This window comes from Kogia breviceps, chromosome 1 (assembly GCF_026419965.1).
Source record: "Kogia breviceps isolate mKogBre1 chromosome 1, mKogBre1 haplotype 1, whole genome shotgun sequence".
NCBI classification, from domain to species: domain Eukaryota; kingdom Metazoa; phylum Chordata; class Mammalia; order Artiodactyla; family Physeteridae; genus Kogia; species Kogia breviceps.
The window spans coordinates 159,605,808-159,625,141 of NC_081310.1; the positions used below are offsets into that span (position 1 = coordinate 159,605,808).

General features: G+C 52.1%; 1 protein-coding gene across 7 annotated transcripts in view; it reads left to right on the forward strand.

Annotated features, from left to right (window-relative positions):
* TTC39A (tetratricopeptide repeat domain 39A) overlaps positions 1 to 19,334 on the forward strand; it is a 52,056-nt gene that overhangs the window by 13,413 nt on the left and 19,309 nt on the right. For 5 of the 7 annotated variants that reach the window (XM_059064126.2, XM_059064177.2, XM_067008016.1 and 2 more), the window contains exons 2-5: positions 7,101 to 7,205; positions 15,788 to 15,919; positions 16,815 to 16,891; positions 18,161 to 18,228. In XM_059064126.2, the coding sequence (XP_058920109.1) occupies positions 7,101 to 7,205; positions 15,788 to 15,919; positions 16,815 to 16,891; positions 18,161 to 18,228 (382 nt within the window). The remainder of the gene's footprint in view (positions 1 to 7,100; positions 7,206 to 15,787; positions 15,920 to 16,814; positions 16,892 to 18,160; positions 18,229 to 19,334) is intronic. The other 2 variants (XM_067007994.1, XM_067007999.1) reach the window with 1 other exon arrangement.

Here is a 19,334-nt window from a genome sequence, read left to right on the forward strand (position 1 = left end):
CACCCCGGCCTCCGGGTGCCGCCGCCGCCGCCTCCGGGGAGCGGGGAGGGGGCTGCGCGGGGACGGTGGAGGGCACCCTGGGTCGGTCGGTCACTCCCCGCTGGGTCCCAACTTGGTTAGGAAGCTGTGGCCACAGCCGGGTCAGAGCCTTCTTCCTCCGCTCGTGGCCTTTACACCTCCACACCTGTGGGTGGGCTCTTATTGTCACTTCCGTTACAGGTGAGGAAACTGAGCAGTAGCTCTTAAATGACTTGTGTTAGGTCTCCCAGGAGGTGAGAAGTGAGCCTGGGATTTGAACCCAGCGATGCCAGACAGTACATCTTTGGGGATATTCGGAGGAGTTAAAAGACTAAGATAGGAACCGGCCCGGCCCACCGGGCACAACAGGAACAGGGGTGGTAAAGGTGGGTGTTGTCACTTGCAACGTGGCACTTCTTCTCATCCCCACCCCATCCCGTTGAGGAACCCTGTAGGACTCCTACACCGCCCCTGTAGCAGTGACAGCTGCCAGCTGCTGGGAGACCTGGAGCAACTCTTTGTCATTCCTGGACCCCCGTGGATAGGGGCTGGGAGCCCTGCTGCTGGGAGCCGGCACTGCTAGGGGGTTGCTGGGTGGAGATCCTGCGCAGGTGAGCTGGGAGGGCTGCCGTTCTGCCTGGAGCCTCACTACCAGGGACAATATTTGCCTAGGGCTTCAGGGCTAACACATGAACAGGGAGGTGACTCGGCTGGTGCCAGCTGTCAGCTGGAGGCCTCCACAGGGCCTGTGTGTGTCCCAGGCTGAGGGCTTGGAAGTTGGGTGGCCGGTGGACACCGTGGCCTGGGGGAGGGTTGCCTGGTGAGTCAGGCAGTGTTTTGTATGACATCGACCAAGTCCTTCATCCTCCCTAGACTTCTGGTCCCTCCTTTGGAAAATACAGGGAGGCTGGGCTGGCTGCTCCCTTCCTTCTCTGGGCTGGTCTTTGTAAATCTGGAAGCTGGTTAAATCCCTTCTGCCCAGTCCTGAGCACCACCCCACTGGGCCAGAAAAATGGTTTCCAGGAGAGAAAGCAGGCATGGAGCAGGGCACCTATCAAAGAATCCTGAACTCCCAGACTAGAACCCTCATTCATCCTTCTTCCTTGCACACTCACATCCCTGACCGAGTCCTCTCTACAACCCAGGGCTCCTCTGACCCCTCCTTGGGCCTCCAGGGCAATGAGCTTGCCCTTCTAGCATTGGCAGGTCGTCCTCACACTAAACCATACCTACCCACCTGCGTGCCCTCCAGGTCCATCTGTCCCTGGCCCTGGTCAGTGCCATTCTGGTGGGGTCTGAGCAGAGCAGGGGCAAAGCAGTTCCACCTTCACCATAGACACTCATTCAGTCAGTCAGCAAACACTCCCAGGCCTGCTCTGGGCCCGGCCCCATGTGTGAGGCACAGTGGTGAAAAGACCAACATTTAAATCTCCTCCACTTTAAAAATTATGAAATATTTTCAGCCTTCAGAAGAATATCGCAAATAATAAAATGAACTCCATGCCCTTGCCAGCAAGCTTTTTCAGATGTTAACATTGTGCCCTGTTTATTTCATATTATTTGTAAGAAATCATCCCTGTGGACCAGCCCACCCTTCCCTCTACAGAGATAGTCACCGTCCTGAATTTTGGTTTTATCATTTCTCTGTCTGTTTTTATTCTTTTGCTGAGTATGTATAAGCCTAAAAAATACATAGTTCTTTAAATTTTTTCTGTAAATGGAGTCATATAGCATAGATCATTCTGCAGCTTGCTTTTTCTCACTCAGCTTCAGGTTACTGAGATTTAGCTCTCTTGATCCTTGAAGCCCCGGTCCCCACTTGCCTTGAAGTGTGATATGCCACCTGGTGTAGAGACCATCATTTATTTATTTATCCAGCCTTCTTGGTGAACACTGAGGTGGTTCCCAGTGTCTTGCTATTCAAACAATGAATATTCTTGAATGTTTGTCCTTTGCACGTATGTGAGTGTTCTTCCAGGTTGCTGGGTAGGAGTGGAATTGCTGGGATTTTACAGGATATGTGCACTCAATCTTTTAAAGTTACTTAGTTTCATTATAAAAGTGGTGCTGCTCGGTAAAAGAAATGATGGAAATACATAATCTTTGGGGAAAAAAATTGCTAACGTTTCCTGAATACTTCTTATTGTGCTTTCCACAGTCTCAGTCATTCTTCCCAGCAACCCTGGGACGTAGGTCATTCCCATTTCATTGATGAGGAAACGGAGGCTCATAGAGGTTAAAGAACCTTCCCACGTTTCTCCAACAAGCGATTGCTGAGCTGCAGCTTGAGTCCAGGGTTGTCTGCTTTCAAAACTCCACGCTACCTAGGCCACACCACATCACTCCCTGCCACGTGGTACTCGCTTTATGCACAGCTAAGCGGGACTCTGGGATCAGAGTCACAATCGTATTTGCAATTTAGAAAGGTCACTGTGGAAGTGACAGGTCCCCATGGACAGGTTGCCTTACCCCCTGAGCCAAAAGATCCCTGTGAATGCTGGAAGGAAGTAAAAGCCAGCTCTGATTCCAGTCTGCTCTCTGAGTGACTGCCTCGCCCTGCCTCCACTGCCCCACCCATCTCACCCTGACTGGGGTCGGGGTAGGAGGGTTTCCTGTCTCCAGCGGAGAAGAGGGTCCCCCAGCTCTGCCCATCAGACACTAAGGTAGTGGTTTCCAGGCAGACCACCGTGGGGAGGTGGGAGGGAAGGGGGGTGGGGTGGCCCTCTTCTCACTTTGGTACACTAAAGTTCCTGGAGTTAGTCGTCACCAGCCATGCTCCACGCTTCACCCTGCTCAGCATCCTCCCCATACCAGAGTTTCCACCTGGCACAGCAAAAAGGCCACCATCAGCACTTGGGAGGCCAGGAATATTTTGGCCTGGGCCGCGGCAGGGTGGCTTGGAGCAGAAAGGCCTTAAAGACATGGGGACAGCCTGCAGAGAAGTGGAGACCTCAGTCACAGCCAGGGGAAGGGGAACGGTTTGGCAGGTTGCTTTTGCAGAAAGTATTTCTGTCTTCTCCCAGGTTCCTGGGAGGAGGACGTCAGGTTCCTGTCTTCACTTATCTATCAAATGCGGATAAGAACATCTGGCTCTTGGGGCTGGTGGGGGACTGAGTGAAATAATGCAGTCATCAATTTAGATAACTTGAAGTGATATTCTCGTAGTGGTGATAGGTGTTTGTTCATGCTATTATTAGGTCAAATGGGGCCAGTGTCCCCAGCCTGCCTGAGCTCCCCAGCCAGCTGGGGTGCCCCCATCCCACCCGTCCACTTACAGGCCTTCCCGAGCCTCTGTCTTCTCCACCTGCCCCATGATGGCCTGTGCCCCCTCCTCACTATGGTATCATGCCTCCAGCCCTTTGCTCACACTCTTTTCCTCTTCTGGGACTTCCTTCTCCATCTTGTCCTCAATTCAGGGCCATCTAATCCAGAAAGCTTCCTTGACGGCACCCCCCTCACTTCCGGGCCTCCCCAGCCCCCAGTGACTCCCATGGTCACAGCCCTGATAGCTCTGGCCGTCACTGTAGCCCTCAAGGGCAGGCCCATGTCTGGGTCCAGTTTCTTTCCCCAGAGTCCAGCACCAGGCCTGGCCCAGAGCCAGAGATGGGTGGATATTTGTGGCAGGGAAGAAATCAGCTCCAGGGCTGCCCCAAAGCAGCTGCCCGTCTGGAGAGGTCACCGCAGACCCACCTCATGACAGTTAAGGGGAAGTGGTGCTGGGGCTGCCAGGGGAGGGACTATGTGCCTCTGTGCTGTCTGTCCATCTGTCTGTGCATCTTTCTTTCCAGGTAGACCAACGAGGCGGAATCTCTTTCTTGATGGGGTTGGAGGTGGGGGTGAGAGCGGGGTGTGCGCAGAAGTGGGAGGTAGGCTCTCAACTCTGGAATTGTTTAGAGATGGGCAGAAGCCAGGACAATGGACTTGACTTCCTGGGGCTAAGCTGGTGGGCACTGGCTCGGGCAGAAACTTGGGTTAGAACCCACACTTAGAAGTGTGACCTTGGCCAAGTCACCTCTCTTCTGTGCCTCAGTCTCCTCATCTGCAGTGGAGATAATAACCCCACTCCACAAGGCTTTGTGAGGGCTCACAGAGAACACGCCAGTTCAATGCCTGGGGCAGTAGGTACTCACTGCTTTTTCATTGATTCATGCAACAGAGACAATGGAATGAACACCGCTCACTAGGCTAAGCCCTGGGTGCCAAGGAAGACTCTGCCCCTGCCTCATGAAGAGTGGGGCAGAGGCTGCTTCCAGTGGGGCCTTTTTGGCCCTGGAAAGGAACTTGATCTTTATCCTAAGAGTAAGACAGTGAAGGATTTCAAATCCGGAAGTGACTTGGTCAGATTTCGGTTTTTTTTTTTTTTTTTCTTTTGTGGTACGCGGGCCTCTCACTGCTGTGGCCTCTCCCGTTGCGGAGCACAGGCTCCGGACGCGCAGGCCCAGCGGCCATGGCTCACGGGCCCAGCCACTCCGCGACATGTGGGATCTTCCCAGACCGGGGCACGAACCCATGTCCCCTGCATTGGCAGGCGGACTCTCAACCACTGCGCCACCAGGGAAGCCCAGATTTCGGTTTTAAAAAGATAATTTTGGCTAAATATGAGAGGGACAGAGTAAAGGGAATAATGCTTCCTACATTATCCCTTAGAAAAACTACCTAGAGGCTGAATGAGTTACAACATACATCCTTTAAAATGCTTCCTGAGTGCCCACAGAAGTAACAAGTCCTCTCAAGCCAAGAATTAAGAGAGAGCTGAAATCAGGCTGGTAAATAAGATGAAACCACAGCAACCTGAGGGTATTTACAAATTCCAAAAACCTAGAATCTTGAGTTTTAATGACACTTAAGAAATGGGAAATAAGGACTTGAGGCTACCCAACGACAGTGTGAAGAGTTGGAACTTAGCCTCCCTACCACCTCACGTGAATCTGCCACCTTCAAAGGGCATCCTCAGCAAATAGGGGCATTGACTAGAAAAAAACACCCACCCACCACAAAGGGAGACGACAGTTCTTGTGGGGGCAAAGAGGCTCCCTAGACAATTATACATGTTGGTCTGCCCTCACACAAATTTCAGGTTTGAATATACACTACCTCTGTGGTCCTGGAAATGCTAAACTAAAAAAAGTAACATAAATGGTCTTGGGGGTGGTAGCACCCCAGGGAACCTGGCTGAGGTAAATGAAAATCCTCTCTGGAGGAATGGATTCTCATTTCAAGATCCCTTTGGGATCAGTCAAATAGGAGCTCATGGTAAAATTACAAAACACACAAGGAAACAAGTCACTGTGAGCAATAGATACCAGAAGCAAGAAATAGCAGAATTAAGAGTCTAAGATCCTAGAGTGATCAGATATTGATTATAACTGTGTTTAAAATGTGTAAAGAAATCAAAGATAGACTTGCAACAATACACAGGGAACAAAATACTGCCCAAAATGACCAAGCAGATTTGAAAAAGAACCAAGTGGAATTTCTGAGATGAAAAATAAAACCACTGAAATTAAAAACTCAGTAGAGGATAAGTAGCAGATGAGACCCACTTAAAGAGAATTAGCGAAGTGAAAGATCTAAAGAAATTACTTAGAATCTAACAGAGAGGGTGAACGAGATGGCAAAGGAGAGAGAGAAGAGGCATGAAAAACAATCAAATGGGATAACAGAGAGAGAAGAGTTAGGAATGGACAGGAGTAGAGGAGGGGTCTCCATCAGACGTGGGTACAGATGGTAGTGGCCTGGACTGGGGGGCACTGGGTGCAGATGGAAGTGGATTAAGAGATATTCAGGAGGTAGAACTGATAGGGCTTATTGATGGAGTAGATGACGGAGGCCAGGGGGAGGATGTGTCAAGGATGACTATTTCTGACTTGAGAAACTTGGTCGAGGGGTACTATTTATTGAGATGGCAAATCTGGAGAACAGATTTGGGAGAACAAACAAGAGTTCAGTTTTGACCAAAACATGTTTCATTTTGCCTGGGAAGTTCTGTTGATACATCACAGAGGAGGAGATATTAGAGCTGGGCCTTAAGATAGGTGTAGAAGTTTACCTGGTGGAGAAAGAACTTTTATTAACTTTGGGGGAAAAGTATCTCCTTTCAGTAAGATCATCGAGACACTTTTTAGAACCTTCTCTACTTAGTAGCGACCCCCTGAGAAGAGACATTCATAAGACCATCAGACAGGACTTTTGGGATCATCTCTCATCTTCCAGATGGGAAGCTGAGGCTCAGAAAGGTCAGGGATTTGCTCTCCTAGCCCAAGACTCTCCATCCATCCATCCATTCATTCATTCACTGACTTAACCTATATTTATCAGAAGCCCATTTTGTACCAGATACTAGGTGCCGGTGATACAGCGGTGAACAAAACAAAGATTCCTGCTCTCAGGAAGCTTATAAGTGGAGGGAAGCAGACAGTAAACACAAAAATAAGTAAAAAAATATATATGTCAGAGGGTGATAAGAGCTATCAAGAAGTGTAAGGACTGGAAGGAGGTCGGGTGTACTGGAGGTGCCATTGGGAAGGTGGCCCTTGAATATAAAAGACCCTGGGCAGCTCTTACAGGGTGGCTGCCCACTATGGCCCATTGTGACAGCGCCTGTGGGGTTCTAGAGTGCAGGCCTGAGGAGGCCAGGAGAAGGCCTAGAGAAGGAGGAGGAAGAAAAGAGCTGAAGTGGGATTTAGTGGGTAGGCTGTGCCCCCCAGTGGGGGCACGAAAGTCCAATGGGTCAGAAGGGCCACAAAGACTCCTTTTACCCTTGTGAGAGGTAAGATAAATTTATTCCTGAGGTTTCCTTGCACCAACCCACCACATCCCATCCTCAGCCCCTCCCCACGATCTCAGATGACACCACCCCCTTCTGCTCCCCCTCCCACCTTTAGGAACACTTAGAGGTAGGTCCAAATTGTCCTGTGTCTTAGTACAGAGTGGGCAGCCTGGAGGAGCTCATGACAGGCATCCAAGGACCGCCAGGGATTTCGAGTGGGCCTTGTGTGGCTCTGTTCCAGCCAGGACAGTCGAGCCTCTCAACTGAGGCTCTGTTGAGAGCTCCCAGGTCATGCGTGTGTCTCTCCCATCAGGACTCCTGTGAGCAGCCTCCATGAGTCTCTGGACCAGTGCATGACCGCCCTGGACCTCTTCCTCACCAACCAGTTCTCAGAAGCACTCAGCTACCTCAAGCCCAGGTGAGGTTTAAGCCCAGGTTGGGGATGGAGGGTGTGTGTGTGTGTGTGTGTGTGTGTGTGTGTGTGTGTGTGTGTGTGTGTGTGTGTGTGTGTGTGTGTGTACGTACGTACACATGTAAGTGTAGGGATGGGGATGCCAGATGTGTGTGTGTGTGTGTGTGTGTACGCACACATGTAAGTGTAAGTGTAGGGATGGGGATGCCAGATGTGTGTGTGTGTGTGTGTGTGTGTGTGTGTGTACGCACACATGTAAGTGTAGGGATGGGGATGCCAGACGGAGAACCAGAGGTTTTATCTGAGAGGAACCCTGTGTAACTCAATGCCTTCAGCCTTCTGGGTCACTATGACCCCTGAGAATCCCATAAAAATGGCTCAGGGTCCCCATTCCACAGCCAGGAACAGCCAGGCCCTCCCCAAGGTCACTGTGACTTCCTTCCCCTCAGGTCTTGCAGCTTCTTCCACTTTGATTTCTTATTCCCACTGAATCCAGCTCTAAAACAGTCCCTTTTTGTTATTTTCCTCCAAAGCGCTGAAGACTTGAGTTGCTTTTACCCAAGGCTTTAGGGCAATGATGACAGTAGTTTAGCCATTTCTTCTAGTGTCGACTGCCTTATTTCTTTTTTTGGCTGCATTGCGCACAGGCTTTCTCTAGTTGCGGTGTGTGGGCTTCTCATTGTGGTGGCTTCTCTTGTTACAGAGCACAGGCTCTAGGCACATGGGCTTCAGTAGTTGCAGCACGCGGGCTCAGCGGTTGTGGCACTCGGCCCCTAGAGCTTGCAGGCTTCAGTAGTTGCGGTGCGTGGGCTCTAGGGTGCATGGGCTTCAGTAATTGTGGCTTGTGGGCTCTAGAGCGCAGGCTCAGTAGTTGTGGCACACGGGCTTAGTTACTCTGTGGTATGTGGGATCTTCCCTGACCAGGGATTGAACCTGGGTCCCCTGCATTGGCAGGCAGATTTGTAACCACTGCGCCACCAGGGAATTCCCTGCCTTATTTCTAAATAATATGCTTAGAGTGCTCTTTCTTTACTTACCACTTTTTTCAATTTTTTAAAAACTGAAATTAAGTTGAGATATAATTCACATACCATAAAATTCACTCTTGTGACTTTTTGCTTTTACACATCGCCTGATGGTTGACAAGAATTTAGCTTTCTTATACCCCTGCCTCACCTCCCTTCCCTCCTTCTATCATTATATCACAATATATGGCTAAATCAGTAATCGGTGTTTTCATTATTATAACTATGTAATTATGCTCATTGCAGAGACAATTCTTACTTATAAGATTACATTTTCTTTCTGGAGTTAATAATTGTCTTGTTTTTTTCATTTGCCTGATTTGCTATACGCTTATCCTGAACTCTTTATAACTACTCCAAGTCATGAGGTTTTCCGTAAATACTCAGGCATATCAGGTAAGCCCTCAGTCCCTCTTTTTCCTGGAAACCTCTCCCCTGGAGGACAGACCTGTTTACTGGCCACCTTCCAGGCAGCTCCTGGAATCCCCTTTGCTTCTCTCCTGTTTGCTTGGCCTGGCTTTTTCTCTCTCATATCTGTATCCTCCCTCATTTTACTAGAGCATGTCCTCTAGAAATTTCCAAAGAGAGAGTTGCATGAATATGATCTTTCCCCCTCAGAATTTTGAAGGCGTTGTTTTCTGCCCTGTTTTCTGGTATGTACCATAGCCGGGAGAATCCTAATTCTTCTTACATGGCATGGGGTCTTTTTTCCTTCTCCAGAGATGTTTAGGATCTTCTCTTTTATTCCTGCAAATCTGAAATTTCACAATGATGTGCCAGAATATAGGTCTTTTTACTTGGCATTTTTGTTTGTTTGTTTTGGCTGTGCTGGGTCTTCGTTGCTGCACACGGGCTTCCTTTAGTTGCAGCGAGCGGGGGCTACTCTTCATTACAGTGTGCGGGCTTTACATTGCAGTGGCTTCTCTTGTTGCCAAGCACGGGCTCTAGGCACGTGGGCTTCAGTAGTTGCAGCACATGGGCTCAGTAGTTGTGGCTCGTGGGCCCTAGAGCGCAGGCTCAGTAGTTGTGGCGCACGGGTTTAGTTACTCCGTGGCATGTGGGATCTTCCCGGACCAGGGCTCGAACCTGTGTCCCCTGGTTAGCAGGTGGATTCCCAACCACTGCATCAACGGGGAAGCCCCCTTTGTATTTTTTTATTTGGAAACTGAGTTCTAGGAAATTCTCTCGTATGATCCTTCCATGTTCTGTTTCCCTTTCCTGGGCTTTGTTTAAGGCAGGTATTGGACTTCCTGGATCAGTTCTCTTCTAAGATATTTATCCGCACACCACCCCCCTCGCATTTCTTTATCTCTTTTCCTCTTATTTATGGAGGAGTTCCTCAACCTTATCATTAAATCCAGTGACTTTTCTTTCTTGTGTGTAATCATATGATTAATTCCCTAGTACTCTTCAGTGTTCTCTGAATGTTCTTTTTTTCCTAAAACATCTTATTCTTTGTTTATGAGTGCACTGTGTTCTTTATATGTATATTTAAAAATATGAGTGTCCTGAGGATAGGACCTGGCATGTAGCAAGCCCTCTAATAAGTATTTATTGTTGTTATTACTATTATCGCAGAATATTATCTCTTTTAAAAATATTTTATTCTTTCTCTGCATAATCTTGGCTTTCTCCAGATTTCCTTTTTCTGTGTAATGGGGGGAGTACTCTCCTCCTGATAGGGCGGGGGGCGCTACCCTGAAATGCCCGATGTTCCCTGGCTGTCTGTCTGGTCATATTTAAGAGCACATTCACCCAAAGGCCAACTGGAAAGTCTGGGCCAAGAAGCCTTGTAATTGGTGGGATCAGCTTTTGGATGATCTGGCAGAGAGCCGGCCCCAGATGTTAGCTTTTCCAGAGAAGAATCCTCCATTCCTCAATCTGGACAGAGAGCCCCTGGCTGCCTGAGTTCTGGGACTGGGATAGGGGCGAGGGGCCAGGGGTCTAATCATGTCTGCTGCCTGCTTGCCTGATCCCCTCTTTTCAGCTCTAGGTTGTCCTTTGCCACAACTGGTTCCCCCAGGTCCCCAGGGAAAGCAAGTGCTGGGGTAGGGGGATGGCTTTCCCCAAGCCCCAAGTCAGGCCTGTTCAGTTTCTCTAGACCTGACTGACCCATCAATCTCCTGTCTGGGGTCAGTGGTCCAGCTTCTGAGCGGGGCAGCTCCAGGGCTTGGTGGTCCTGAGTCGCACGATAGTTCCCTCCGCGAGCAGTCCTCACACCTCATCCTCACCCTCTGGGGGGATCCGGCTTGAGGTATGGCATGGCCGGGTCTGCTCAGGAGTGGGGCCACTGCCTGAGGCAGGCCAGGCCCCATCTTGCCCCATCACCGAACATCCAGGTTCCCCTCCCAGTGCTTTCAGAAGGCTCCCCGGCTCCCCTTCCCTCCTGGTCACTGCCCGGCCTGAAGTGGCTCCTCTCTGCCACTGCCCCCTCAACGCCCTCCTCCCGCCCTCAGCTCCCTCCTCGCTGAGGGGCTGCCTCACCTTCCCTCACCTCAGGAGGGCCCTCTACTAGGGGTCCCACAACTCAGGCCCCTGAGAGGCAACGCCTGCCCTGAAGGAAGCACCACAGAGAGAACAGGCTTCCTGTGAGGCCACCTTTCATCTCACACGTGAGGCACTGTAACGTCTCTCTCTCATGACTCCTGCCCCATTCCGGAAAAGGGTCTTTGCTGTCTTTTGAGTTGAAGCTCTTCCTCCCCAAACAGTGGATGTCATGAGCACACTCCCCGCCCCTTCTTGTGACAACTAAATAATGTTTCCAGAAATTGCCAGCTGTCAGGAGAGGGGTGGGCAGATTCAGTAAAAATACCTCCCCATCTCTGTTAAGAACCACTGGTCTAGATAAAATAACTCTTGCTTAAAAATGGTCTCCTCTCCCCACTCGCAGCCACTGAAGCTGTGAAGGATGCTGGGGGTCAATGTTACCCACTGCTCCCCATGGCACGCATGGTGTCTCGTTTCACTGTTGCCCACACTTTGCCCTTGGGGAGTAACTGGGCTCTCCAAGCCTCTCCCCGCCCTCCACCCTGTTCCCCCAGCTTCTGTTTTCCCTTTTTCACTTCTTTCTTTTTTTGTCCCCAAACTAACACCAGAACCTGCATGTTATACTACTTTGTTTTTTGTTTGTTTTACAGCAGGTTCTTATTAGTTATCTGTTTTATACAGATTGGTGTATATATGTCACCATATAGACACAATTTGCTTTCCCTTTTTCACTTCTTTGAGTAGCTTCTAGTTTATTTTACTTCACGCTGTGTGTGTCCCTGAGCACCGTCTCTGGAACATGGTAGCTACACTACTCATTTGATGAAAAAAATGGTCATGGTTATTAAGCCGCAGGACCATCCAGCATGCATATCTGGATGTAACATGCACATCCAGCCCCACTCAGCTCCACAGCCCACACTTTGCCTCCTGGGCCATCTCGGATCTCAAGCAGGTGGAGTTTCCCTGGCACAAGGCCTCACACCTGCCGCCTCTTCCAGGAGGAAGGGAAAGAGGTAGAACAGGTGTGTGGGGCCGAGGGAGGGTGGTGTGCCCCTGCCCTGTCCGGGATTCCTCTGAGGGAGGAAGCAAAGTCCCCTGCTGAGAGGAGAAGGGGCCAGGCTGGTGCTGGGCTGGGGAGGTGACAGGGACTGGGCAGAAGTTTATGAGTGGCATGATGGGCCGAGGTCGGGGGCCCCCCGCTCAGAGCGTGCCTGTCTGCGAGGCTGGCGGCTTCCTCCTGCCTTGCTTAGTGGCAGCGCTGCGGAGAAAGGAGGCAGTCGCACGACTCCTCACCAGGGCGGCGGGAGTTGGCAGGCCAGCAGTGAGGGTTTTGACAAGAGAGTGGCTGGTATGAGGAAGCTCAGCTGGGGGGTCAAGGAGAGAGGACAGGCTGGAGGTGGGGGGATGGCGCAGTGGGAGTGATGAGAGAGAGCTCACGGGCGGAAGGCGGGGAGTCTGTGGCTGGGAGGGTGGGTGGTATCGTGCAGGATTGCAGAAGCAGAGCTGGTCTGTGGGCTGATGGGGAGGTCAAGGTGTGACCCATGGGATGGGGTAGTTGGGCGCCTGGGGCCGGTTCACTCAGCAGCACCTCAGGAGTGCCCTCGTGTGGCCGGCGGCGGGCCTGGTGCTGGGGCTGCAGTACCGAGCGGGGCGTGGGCCATTCTCAGCCGTTCTCAGGGTTCCTCACAGCACCAGTGAAACAATAATGGCTTTAGGACCAGCCACATACCTTCCGGGGTGCACTGCAACGTGAAAATGTGGAATTCTTTGTTCAAAAATTATTATGGGGGCTTCCCTCATGGTGCAGTGGTTGAGAGTCCGCCTTCCGATGCAGGGGACACGGGTTTGTGCCCCGGTCTGGGAAGATCCCACATGCCACAGAGCGGCTGGGCCTGTGAGCCATGGCCGCTGAGCCTGCGCGTCCGGAGCCTGTGCTCTGCAGTGGGAGAGGCCACAGCAGTGAGAGGCCTGTGTACCGAAAAAAAAAAAAAAAAATTATTAAGCGTTTCAAAACGATGACAGCAGAGCATCAAACCAAGCGTGGAGCCCTGTGTGACTGCACATATCGCACACCCGTGAAGCCAGCCCCGGAAGTCTTCCTGGAGGAAGTGACATTTAAGTTGAGAGAGGTTGGATGAGAAGGAGTCAGCCAGATGGAGAGGGCATTTCCAGGCAAAGGAACAGCCGGTGCCAAGGCCTGGCAGTGAACAAGGGTCTAGTGTATTTGAGGAAGACAGATCGTCAGCCTGGCTGGGGTAGGGAGAGCTGGGGCAGGTCCCAGAAGGGAGAGGGCAGGGTGATGGAAGGTGGACTGGAGATATGAGTCCCCTAGAAAGTGGTTGGGCTGGAGAGGACAGCGAGGTGGGTCTGAGAGGCGTGGGGGGATTTCATGAGGGTGAAGGAAAGTGGCTTGGAGGCAGGGGGTCTGTCTCTGAGACAGGCTGCAGGGGGGCATCCTCGCCCGGAGAGGTCCTCGGGAAGTAAAGCCTTAGGCTGCGACTGCAGGGGGGTCCCTAGGAAAGAGCGTGGGGTTTGGGTCAGAGTCAATCATCCTGATGGTGAGGACAGGATGGCTGACAAGTAGCTGACAAGGGACTGAGCCCTGGCTACTGGCAGAGGAGGGAAGGGCTGGAGGCCGCTGGGCTTAACAGACCTCCAGGTGGCCAAGGAGTCCCCGGTCCCAACACCCTGCTCTTCCGATGGCTCTTCCAGTGCCCTCCCCATCTTGACAGCTGGTCTAGGCCTGGCAGGTGAGACCCCACTGGGCATGATGTCCTAGAGGTGGGTCTAGCTCAGAGGTGAGGGGCTCGTTGCTTCTAGGGGTCTGGTCGCCATATGTACAACAAGGACTTTGTGGAGTGCAGACTAAACTTGGGGTGCCTGAGGTCTGGGGGGTTGTTATACCTCAGTGCCCTAAATCCCAGTTCAGACTGGAGTTGGGGGCTTCCACGTCATGGGCTGTGGGGGGACTAGGATTCCCAGCTGCAGGTGCCTGTCGGGGCCTTGGGCCTCAGACTAGAAATTCCACTTCACCTGCCAGCTGCCCAGGCGGGGCCCTCCCTCCTACTGGGCTGGGCAGGTGGGGCTGAATCCCCGGCCTGGGACCTGGGGGTGAGGAGGGTGAGAGTTGGAGAGGCCCGGGGGAAGGGGATTATCTGGGAATTGGGTCTGTGTGCTGCCCGGGAAACCCTTCCTCAGGGAGAAAGTTTTTATGTAGGGCAATGACCCTTGACCCTGGCAGGACACAGAGGGACTCAGACTCACATTCATTGAGCATCGGTGTTATGGCCCTGGCCTGGGTACCCTACTTAAGCCACCCAAAGTCCTGGGAGAGAAGGGTTATTGTATCCATTTTACAGAGGAAAAGCCTGAGGCGCAGAGAGGCTACAAGACTCATGAGGATCACACAGCTGGTGACTGGTGAGGCCAGGATTCCAACCTGTGTCTGAGAGACTCTGAAGCCTGAGTTCTGTCCCCACTGCAGACTGTGGCCTCCTTTCCACAAGCCACTGCCCTCAGATAAGCAGTTGTAGCAGAGACCTGGGAGGTGTCCCGACAGCTGCCGGGACTGGTCTCCTTCATGAACCTTTGACTTCCAAGGATAATATCACCTGAAAATCCCCCAGAAGTAAAAAAGCAACTTAATTTACAGAGGTGTTTTATGAATGAGGAATGGGTGAAGTCTTACAATAGAATAGATGGTCTATAAACCTTAGTTATCTCTCTCCCCTGAAGTTCCCAGCGTAAGCCTGGCACTGAGGAGTTTGGAAAATAATTAATAAGGGGGTGTAGGGAAGGGAGCAAAAAATCGCTGCAGCATCTACTGTGTGCCAGGCAAGGGTAATCTCCAGCCAGACCCACATGGACTCGGGTGGGCCAGCATTATTGTCCCCATTTTGCAGAAGCATAAATCAAGGCCCAGATACGTTGTGACTTCCCCATGTACAGAGGGGGACTGGCATTGGTCCCATCCTTCCTTGCCTGTTGCTCTCTGCATGTGTTAGACTAAATGCCACCCCTCTCCCCGCCAACACCCTTTAGATGTGAGGTCTGGGGCTGTGGCGGAGACTGGAGACAGGACGGGGAGGCTTCCTGAGACCGGCTCGCTCAGCCCTGTCACGTTGGTGCTGAGTCAGAGATAAATCTCACACAAGCTCTGTCCTTGAGGTGCCCACAGTCTGGGAGAGAGCTGAGCCTCGGCTGATATAAGTTCAGTGTGACCTGTGCTTCAGTTATAGACACATGCTCCCTTTGGGAGGGAGCCCTGGATTCCCAGTGGCCTTTGAGGCATTTGAGGGCCTTGACAGATGAGTCAGGGGTTGCGGGGGTGGGGGATGGGCATTTCAGGCTGAGGGAACAGCAAGGACAACGGCCTGCAGGAGGGAACATGTTAGCTTTTCTTGAGGGGACTGTGTGTGGTTCAGTGTGGTATAGTCTTGAATGTGACCAGATGGTGGGTCAGAGGCAGAAGTGATAAGAGGGCTGGGCTGGAGAGGTGGGCAGGGCCTGTGATGTGTGGTGCCTTGGGCCCCCAGCATTGTCTCATGGGATGTGGAATTCATGGGAGGGCTCAACCAGAGAGCAACAGGATGAGATGATGGTGTGGGGAGAGGCAGGAGGTGGCCAGGTCAGTGAGGTCCCGGGATCAAGGATGGGCAAGCCCGAGGTGGGGCTTGAGGAGAGAAGAGACCCCACAGACAGGACCTGCGGTAGGTGGGGCAGCAGGTGAGAGGCAGGCCCTGGCGTAGGGGAGTACCGCCTCAGGCCAACACACTGCTGAGCTCTTTCGGAGTCCTTACGGCAGCCTTGCTGCTGCCGTCCATATGGAATGGGTGAGAAACCGAGGCTCAGATTTGGAGAGTCACTTAGAGCCACTGAGCAGGAAGAAGAGGAGCTGGGTTCCGAGGCCTTCTGAGCAGCAATGGAAGGGTCAGCCCTTGGCGAGTCCCTTCCCCTCTCTGGACCTGTGTTTCCTCCCATGTGGGATGGGGGAGGGGACGGTGGGTGATGACACAGGGTCAGCTACCTTGGAGTTCTAGGAGTTTATGCTCTCGTGTCCCTTCTGTCTGGCAGAACCAAGGAGAGCATGTACCACTCACTGACGTATGCCACCATCCTGGAGATGCAGGCCATGATGACCTTTGATCCCCAGGACATCCTACTTGCCAGCAACATGTTGAAGGAGGCTCAGTCGCTCTGTCAGAGGTCACGGCCGGGGGTGTGGACAGGGATGAGGGGTTGTGAGGACCATCCTTCTGTGACCTTGACCTATCCCAGTGCCTAACATGCCACTATTAGTCCTACTCCTTTTGCCTAAAAAAAGGTGTCCCCAAGTGCTAAAAGCCGTCCCTGTTAGCACTGCCTCAGGAGCTGTGTTGTCTGAGCCAGTCATGGAGGGCTTCCAGGGGCCAGGCTGGATTGGGAGGAGACAAATCCTGGCTCTGTCACGTAATAACTCGCTGACCTTGGGCAAGCCCCTTTCTGGTCTGAACTTTCCTCATCTGTGAAATGGGTGTGATGACAGGGTTGTTGTGGGGATTGAATGAGGACATCAGCTATGGGACCTGGTGCATAGTTTGTGTTCAGCACACGTTAACTGCCTGAACACGTGAATGAATAGACCCTCAGGGTTCGTGCACAGGTGGAGTCATCATTCACTGGGACACACTCCTGCCTGCCCTAGGCCAGGCCCTGTGTTGGGCACTGGCCACCCAGGGAATCATCAGACCCCGGCCCCTCTGACGCCGGAACTGCCTGATCTGGGAGACAGGCACAGACAATAACATCCCAGCCCGATGCAGGGAGGCTCATGGGGTCGTGGGGGTCCACCTGGAGGAGCAAGAAAGGCCTCCTGGAGGAGGTGATGCCAGAGCCGGGTCCTGTAGGGTGACTAGGAACTGGCCAGGGTAGAGCGGGCAGGGGAGGGGGCTCCATGCAGAGGCAACAGCAGGGGCAAGGGTGTGAGAAGGCCTGGACTGGGGGGAGTTGCCAGGAGTTTAGTGTGTGGAGTCCTACGGGAGGGTCAGGAGATGCTGTTGGAGACGCCCGGGCCCTTTGTTCACTCTCCCTGAATGACCTGAGACCCTGTTTTCCTCTTCAGGCACCGGAGGAAGTCTTCTGTAACAGATTCCTTCAGCAGCCTGTTGCACCGCCCCACTATGGACCAGTTCACAGAAGGTGTGGCATCTGGGATGTCCTCTCAACTCTGCTGATGCCAGGCAGCCCGGTTCCAGGCCCAGGAAGGGGTGGGAAGGGGCAGCTGTCCTCCCAGTTGTCACCCAGGGGGCCAGGCCCTGCCCTAGACACTGGGACACAGATGGGTCAGACCTGACGCCTTTTGAGGACTGGTCTCAGGTGGGGGTGGGGTGGGGTGAGGGCGGGGGAGCAGGTGAGACTCACTTACCTGATGGTATTACCTGCTGGAAATTGGGTAAGAAAATGCTGTCCCACGGTCCGGGAACTTTGCTCTTCAGGTCAGTGTGGGCTTAGGACTGTGTGTGCAGTTAGGTTTACTGGTTTAATTATCTTAGTGATCTCACGTGCTCCTGAGGGGAATGTGGTCCTAGAGGCTGACACACTGAGATGAAACATCTGGGGGCCGTGGAAGAGAAGGTCTGGGTCGCCAGAGCCATGTGGCATCTTCGTGCCGTGACCACATGTGGCAGTCCTGGAGACAGCAGCAGCCAACCATGAACAATTTGGGGCCCTTTAGTGCAGGGGCGAATGGCCCTCCCCACCTCGAGAGCCCTTTGCAGGTTCCAGTGCGAAACAGTGCTTATGATGGTGCCACTCTCTCCTTCCTACCTTCCATGGCTCCCTGCTGCCCACAGGACCAAATCTGCAAGCCTCCACCAGTGTTTAAGACCCTTTACAGTCAGACTTCTGCCCCTCATCTTTCCTTGTCCCCTAAATCTCTCCCTGCTCCACCGCATTTCAACCTTCTGTGGCTCAGCTGTCCCCCAGGCACCTGAGTTGTTTGGCTTTCCTGGGCCTCTGCTGAGAAAGCTCCTCCTGCCTCATCCTTCCATCCCATGTTCAACTCAAATGGCCCAACTCAGGTGTCTTCTTCTGGAAGTCTTTCCTGACTCCTCGGGCTGTGTTAGTTCTCCTTCCTTACTCCTGCAGCCTGCAGCTTCCCTGGGTTTATCCATTCATCCCAGCACTGTAGGGGTGTTGGTGCACAGCACCTACAGTGACACCCGGAGGACAAGAGAACAAGGCCCAGGGCCCTGTGCTGACGTTCTCGGGGGTGGGGTTGGGGGTGTGAGCTAATTCAGGGCAATGGTGCGTGCCCCCAAGGAATCTGGTGATGGGGATTCGGGAGGTGGCAGGCAGGTGCTGACTCAGGCTTCTTTTGTCTTGTGGGAAATGGGATGAGGAGGATTTGGCCCAAGCCTCCTGCCAAGAGTCCCAGGAGGCCACAGGGCTTTGGTTTTCTCCCTGCAGTGGAAATCCACGCTGAGGTCTGCTACGCAGAGTGTCTGCTGCAGAGAGCAGCCCTGACCTTCCTGCAGGTAGGAACCCTCTTCTTGTATAAGCAGCCTGGGGGTTTCAGTAGATGGATCTTAGCCTGAAGGGTCTAGAGCAGGCATGCCCAGCCCCCCTGGGGTTGAGGTGAGGACTGAGGCTCCATCACCCGAACACTCCTGGCCCTGGGCAGGCTCAGTGGCAGAGGTGATGGGTCCTACCCCTCCACACAGAGCACACGCGTTCCCACCCACTACCAGGATGTGCTTCCACTGCGTGACTGCTGCTTCCCTGATGTTTTTATGTCACGGGGGTGACAGAGCCTGCTTTACATTTGACTCATTCAGCAGACTAATCTGAATGACTCAAACGTGATTCATTCAAGAACTTGACTTGTAGAATCTGCAACATACCAGGCTTTGTATGTACATTACAGGCATGTTGTTTTTACATACCTTATACACATTGCATGTTTGTTTTTACCTACATTTCTATGTATTATTTAATCAGCACCTCACAGGCCTATCATGGGGAGGATTAGTGGGGGAGGAATCACCTTCCTAGGGTCACATGATTAGCAAATGGCAGAGCTTGGATTTGAACCAGGTCTGGCCAACTCAGAGCCCATGCACCTCACCATAGTGGAAATTATGAGAACCATCACGTCATAATTTTACCAAAAAGCCTGGATTATAATTATAAAATATGATCATCATGTAAATAGGTGTACTGGGGTGGAGAGGCACATATAAATTTTATTGTTGGGGTACTTTTTTTTTTTGTTAGTGATTTTTCTATCTTTTTGGCCCTCAGATGATTAGAATTGGATTAATCTTAATTCTTCGTTAGGATCACTGTAATAATTGCACCATGAATGGCCTTTTATTTACATTGTTTGTGTATTACACATAATAAATAATCACCCATGAACCCCCCCACCCAACCGGAGAACAGAACCCTGCTGGCACATCTCCTTGCCCTCGGCCTCCCTTCCCCCAGGGGAAACCACTACCTAGAGTTTGTATTTATCATCCCCCGCCCTATTTTTAAAAAATGGTTTCCTCAGTTTCTGTTCATGTCTGAACAGCATATTGTTAGGTTTTAGTTGCCTTTGAGCTTCTTAAGGCCTCCAGCTGTGTGGGACTTGCTTTCT